This window comes from Balaenoptera acutorostrata, chromosome 7 (genome assembly GCF_949987535.1).
Source record: "Balaenoptera acutorostrata chromosome 7, mBalAcu1.1, whole genome shotgun sequence".
Taxonomy (NCBI): Eukaryota; Metazoa; Chordata; class Mammalia; order Artiodactyla; family Balaenopteridae; genus Balaenoptera; species Balaenoptera acutorostrata.
Window position 1 is genome coordinate 24,551,722 of NC_080070.1, and position 6,000 is coordinate 24,557,721.

At 61.0% G+C, this 6,000-nt stretch overlaps 1 protein-coding gene across 3 annotated transcripts in view; it reads left to right on the plus strand.

The window, feature by feature from the left end:
• Positions 1 to 2,431, plus strand: part of IMPDH1 (inosine monophosphate dehydrogenase 1) — a 60,501-nt gene extending 58,070 nt beyond the window's left edge. For 2 of the 3 annotated variants that reach the window (XM_057550311.1, XM_057550310.1), the window contains 4 exons: positions 40 to 183; positions 335 to 418; positions 989 to 1,005; positions 1,397 to 1,670. In XM_057550311.1, the coding sequence (XP_057406294.1) occupies positions 40 to 183; positions 335 to 418; positions 989 to 1,005; positions 1,397 to 1,623 (472 nt within the window). In that variant the 3' untranslated portion in view covers positions 1,624 to 1,670. The other variant, XM_057550312.1, reaches the window with a different exon arrangement.
• The last annotated feature ends 3,569 nt before the right edge of the window (positions 2,432 to 6,000 follow it).

A 6,000-nucleotide genomic window follows, 5' to 3' on the forward strand; every position in this document is an offset into this window, starting at 1 on the left:
CATGGGTGGCAGGGCTCAGTCTTCCCGCCTTCTGTGCAGCGAGGGAGATAAGGTGAAGATCGCGCAGGGTGTCTCGGGCTCCATCCAGGACAAAGGCTCCATTCAGAAGTTCGTGCCCTACCTCATAGCGGGGATCCAGCATGGCTGCCAGGATATCGGTGCCCGTAGCCTGTCTGTCCTGCGGTGAGTGCTGTGACTAGAGGGGCAGCAGGTGGGGGGCATCAGGGAGGCTCCTGGCGCCCCCATATTTCCCATTTCCTTTCTCTCTCTCTCTGTCTCTCTCTCTCTCCTCCACCCTTGGTGCCCCTGACCTGCACCACTTCCCTGCCTGCAGGTCCATGATGTACTCAGGGGAGCTCAAGTTTGAGAAGCGGACCATGTCAGCTCAGATCGAGGGTGGTGTCCACGGCCTGCACTCGTAAGTGTGGCAGCCTCCTTGCCCCAGCTGGCTGGCACTGGGTCAGGCAGGTGGGGCCATGGTTCAGAGGCTGAGCCGAGGTCTCAGGGACCCCAAGGACCATCTGCACCAGGGATGGAGGCTGCTGCAGGATGACCCCCATCACCCTCTCCTACAGGGCCCAGCCCACCCTTGAACCCTGTCCTTTAGTCCCCACGCAGGCAGGCCCTCCCATCCCCTCGGGCATCTCCCCCGAGTCGGGCATGGGAGATGCGGCCTCTAGCCCCTCCTGGGCTCCCCAGCCCTTGCTTGCTCAGAAGCTTGGTGGCTGGTGGCAGGGGCTGGCGGTGCTGGGCTCTGGCTGGTGGCGGCACCAGGCAGGCAGGTGGAGGCTGGGGGCATGAGCCCTTGGCGGGGAGAAGGGCAGAGAGACAGATGCCAGGGCCGGCGCTGGGGCGACCGTGGGCGGGGGCAGTGCTAGTTGGCAGCAGTAGTTGCAGGCATGCGGCCCCGCCCTGGTCGAGAGGGCCTGTCCCCCCAGGCATAGGCGGGCATCTAACCTGTGTCTCTTTCTGCCCCATCCTCCCGTAGCTATACCTTTCTGCCGTGTAAGTAACCGCGCTGCCCGGGCCAGGCGTAGAGTAGAGCAGGGGCAGTCTGGGTGGGGCCTGGGCTGGGGCGGGGCGTTGGGTTGGGGGCGTGCTGGGGTGTAATCGTGGGACATGGGCCCTAGTACTAGCATCATGCTTGGGGCAGCTGGCGGTGGCCCCTCCTCCAGAGGAACCATCCCCTTCCGGGGTGCAGAGAGATGTCCCTGACCACAGGCCTGAGGCTGTCCTGTCTTGGACTGGACCCAGTGACCACAAGGGACCTAGGCCACAGTGCCTTCAGGGGTGGGGTGGAGACGTGGGAAGCAGAGGCTCAGATTGGCCTGACCTTGCTCTGTGAGGATGGGCCGTGCCTTCCTGAGCTGTCTCTCCACCCCGGCACTGAGGACAGTCCACCAGCTGCGGCTGTGGCCAGAAGGAGCATGGCTGTCCCTGGGCCTGGCATGGTTCTTCCGGGAGCCTTGGCCTGAGGCGGACAGAGGCACGTGGCCTGCTTCTCATTCCCTCCCGCCCCCTGTGGCTGAGAGGCAGAGGCTTCTGCAGCTCACTGCCTCTCCTGAGTCTGGGGGCCACCCGGCGGCCCAGGGCTGGCCTGGGCAAGGGGGTCTGGGGAGGTGAGGCCACCTTCCCACATACCCACTCTCAGTTTCCCTCTTGCCTTGTGCCCACAGTTATGAGAAGCGGCTGTACTGAGGATGGTGGTGGAGGCCGAGGCGGCGGAGGGGTCATGCCCCAGGGTCCCCCTTTGGGTACAGCCTCCCTCCATAACTGAGTGGTCCACAGATTTGCACTACTGGTTCCCCAGCTCCTTTCCAGGGAGAGAGGAGGGGAGGCCCTGAGGGTCTGCGGCCCCTCCCTGGGCTTCCCCCGCAGAGTCAGGACTGCTCCCAGGCCAGGCTGCCCTGGGAGCCCCCCGGGTTCCCCCTTCTTCAGTCCCCCTGAGCCCAGCCAGCCTGGGCTCTCAGGCCCTGCGCCTGCCTCAGGTCTTTCTTGCTGCAGCCTGCTCCGGCCCGGCTCCCACCCCTGGGACAGGTGGCCCCTCCTGGCTTCTCCTGTAGGGCACCTCCCTCCCTAACCCCCATCCCAGAATTGGTGCTCTCCTGGCCCTGCCTCTGGCCCCTTCCCGGGCTGCTGCCCCCTCAGCCATGTGGCACTTCTGGGCTCCTGACCTAGGCCAGAGGGAGGTCTCTGCCCCCTACCCCTGGCCCTGGACTATCCAGGCCCTGCTCCTCAGGCTGCCGCATCCCTGGCCCTGGGGAGGAGGCTGCCCATCATTCCTGACTCACCCCCATCCCCAGGTGTACCGTTCCTGCCCTCTCCTCTCAGCTGCAGTTGAAGGCTTTAACTTTGCACACTTTGGGGTCACAGTTGCGTCATTGTATGTTAAATAATCTGAATAAATCAAGAGGTTTCAACGCCTCCACCATCCTGTCTCTGTCCCTTGTCCACTGGACGGCTAGACCCTCTCCTGGTGGTAAGCTGGAGCCCAGAGCCCCATCAGAGCCGGGCCGTGGGGGGCGCCAGGCCGAGCCTCCCCGGGAAGGTGGTGAGAGTGCTGCGGCACTCCAGGGGGTGCTGGCGCAGGTGGGCCGCGTGGCGCGGGGTCTCCCAGGCCTGCGCCCACACCGGCTTGCCCAGCTGCTGCCAGCTGGCCAGCAGCTCCTGCAGGCAGGCCCTGTCGCAGAGGGGGTCATCGTGGCTGTAGAAGACTAGCGTAGAAGACTAGCCTCACGGGCGGCTGCCAGAAAGCGCTCACCGCAGCCTCGTGATGCTGAACGGTGCAGCTCGCGCACAGGTGGAAGTAGAGCATGGCTGTGGCCCTGACCACCGGGCCCAGGGCCTGCGGTCTCATCAGCTGAGACACACCTGTGGGTACCAGGGAGAGGGGGCTAGCGGCCACTGTCATGTGTGGCTCGGGACCCGCCTCCTGGTGGGGACAGCACTGACACATGGGCTGCTGTGTATCCCTGGAGTTGGGGTTCCTGGGATGTTCACATTGCCTTCTCTGCCTCTGTTGTAGTTGGGCAGCGGGCACCCAGCTGTCCCACCAGGTACAGACACCATTCGGGGCAGAAGCAAGGAAGATGGCCTGGGAATGCTCTGGTGGCAGAAAGCAGAGGGGGCAGAAGGCCCTACCTGTGGGTGGTGAAGAGCTGGAAACACCCCCATGAGTGCCAGGGAGGGGCTCCCTCAGCCCACTCTTGGCATCCTGGGCTGGTGACTGCCCTCTCCCAGGCCCTTCCTAAAAGAGCCATGTGGTCTGGAGTCAGCCTCTCTCTGTGGCATTTTCCAGCTTTGTGGCATCTTCAGGGATGAGAAGGAAAGTGCTGGACTGTTGGGTGGGTTCAGAACTGGTTCAACAATGGCTCCAGGAGTTGTTGCCAAGTGACTGGGTCATCGAGAGTCCCCAGAGGCCTTGTGCCCTGGGATCTGTGGCCTTGGTGAGCACCTAGGAGTCTGAGGTGACCCAGCTGGGTGGGAGAAGGATGTCTGGATACCAGGGGATTGTAAAAGATGAGAAGGGATGGACCAGAACGAGGCCATGTTTCATGGTTTGTCTTGCACACTGCTTTACAAAAACCATACAGGAAGCAATTTGACCAGCAACTGAGATGGAAAAGATCTAAGGATTTTTAGAGAAATGCCAAGTCACTCTGCGTGAGTTTTCCTTTTGAACTAGACGTAGTTGGTCAATTAGAGCTGAGGAATAGAATGGGTTACTTTGTAACAATGACCTTCCTGTTACTTGAGGTATGTTAGCATTAGTTTGGTCCTTCTAGAGGAAGTTAGAGCACAGTGGTCCTCAAATTGTGGTGGGTATCAGAATCACCTAGAGAGCTTAAAAACCCAGAGGCCCAGGCTCACTGAAATAGGATAGGGTCTGGGTCTCTGAATCATCACTCAGCACCAGGTGATTCTGATATTTACCAAAGTTCGAAAATCACTGTTTTAGAGGAAACCTGTGCATCCGGTTACAGTTGGCCCTTGAACAACGCGGGGGTTAGGGGTGTTGACCTTCCACGCAGTCGAAAATCGCATATAACTTTATAGTTGGCTCTCCATATCTGCATATCTGTTACACATCTGCAGATTCAACCAGCCTCAGATCCTGTAGTGCTATAGTACGTATTTACTGAAAAAAATCCCCATATAAGTGGACCCGTGCAACAGTTCAAACCTGTGTTGTTCAAGAGTCAACTGTACATGATTTCTGAGACTCTGCAAAGCATGTGTCCTAAGAAAAGAACTTCAGAAGGCACAGCACCTACTTCATGGCCTCACTGTGGCGATTATGTGAGTGAGTATGGAAAGTTAATAGGCACTTAGTAAATTAGCCTTAATAGAGGCTGCAGATAAAGGCATGCCAGGCTGGACCCAGACAACACGATCACTCTGGGTTGTAAATTCAGCCACAGTGGGGGAGGCCCAGATGGGACAAAACAACAGATGCTCCGGGTAGGAAGGCCACATCAGGTAGACGGTCAGAGGGAACCCAGAGCCACATTTGGGACAGATGCAGATTGCAGACCCCTTGGTCGGCAGAACTGCCTGTCCGCCTGGAGTCCAGCCTGGTTTGTGTGGCCCAGGTGCCCCCTCACCCTTGCCCCGCACACTCACCCAGCGCCACGTGGTCCAGGCTGCCCACCACCAGCCTGTCGGAAATACGGCACCTCAGGCGCTGGGCCACGCTGCTGTGGCGCCCCAGGTCCTGGCCCCTGAGCAGGAGCGTCTGTGCAAAGGTGTAGCCACCCAGGGAGAGCGTGTGCATCACCAGTGGGCAGCTGGCCAGTGCCCCAGGCCCTCACAGCAGCGCCAGCACTCGGGCAGCTTGCCCCAGGCCCCGGCGCAGGCACAGGAAGCGGCTCAGCACGCTCTCCACGGCCAGCACGTCGAAGCCGCAGGCCAGGTAGAGCTGCAGGTACTTGGCCTGGGCAGCTGGCTGCGCCCCCAGCCATAGCAGGAGCAGGAGCATCGGGCAGGGCCCTGGGGACCCTGGGGGGCCCGGCTTGCAGTACAGGTGGATGGAGCGGAGAGCTGGGTCGCCGTGACATCGGTGGGGAGCAGCGGGGCCGTGGCTGGTGCACCCGGGAGGACAGATGAAGAGTGGTGGGTGGCCCTCAACCACCTTTCCCCACACATCCGCTCTCAGATGGCACGACTGGGTAGCTCAGGAGAGGTCGGATTAGCCCTCTGAGGGCCCTTTAAGCTTCTGTGGTTCTAATGCCTATCAGGAACTGGGCAGCCAGCCCAGAGAGGAGGGGTCAGCACCCCAGCTGCGTGCGACTCAGCTGCCCTCAACCTTTCCCTCCACCCGCTCCGCTCACACCGGAAGTGCAGTCTGGAGAGGAGGCGGGACCAGCCCCGGGGGCTGGTGGGGAGGCAGCGCCCCGCTCCACTCTTATGAAGAGCTTTTTGCTCCTTCAGGCTTTGCTCCAGGCTTGTAGGGCTACACATGCCCCAACTCCAGCATCTCTGGTCCCCCCTCTGCTTTACCCACAGGCTGCCCCCCATCTGGAGGTTAAGGGGCTAGTTCTGTCCACCCCAGTGCACCCCCAGACGCCCTTCTGCCTGCAGCTGAGGGGAGTTTGGAGTCAGGGCATCTGGTCAGAGGGTAGTGCCAGGGTCAAAGGATGCAACCTCTCCCGGGCTCCTGCCCTACCACCCCACTCGCTGTACCTGTTGTCTTCAGGGCAGTGCCCCTCACCTGCAGGGTTTGGACTCACCTCCATCAGCCTCCTCCTTTACCTTCCTTGCAGCTCAGCTCAGGAGGGAAGATGGGCGGGGTCAGGGAGACCTTGGTCCCCAGCCTGCAGCTCCACGCCCTCTTAAGCCCATTGGCGACCTCAGCTTCTGGGCTGGGAGCCAGGGTGTCTGGCTCCCAAGGCATCCACATCCCCAGCGCAGTTGAAGTCTGGGAGGAGGCATGTGGGTTGCAAGGTGCAGTATTACCCTGGGACGGGTAGAGACCAACCTTTCCCTCTCCGTGTGCCTCTT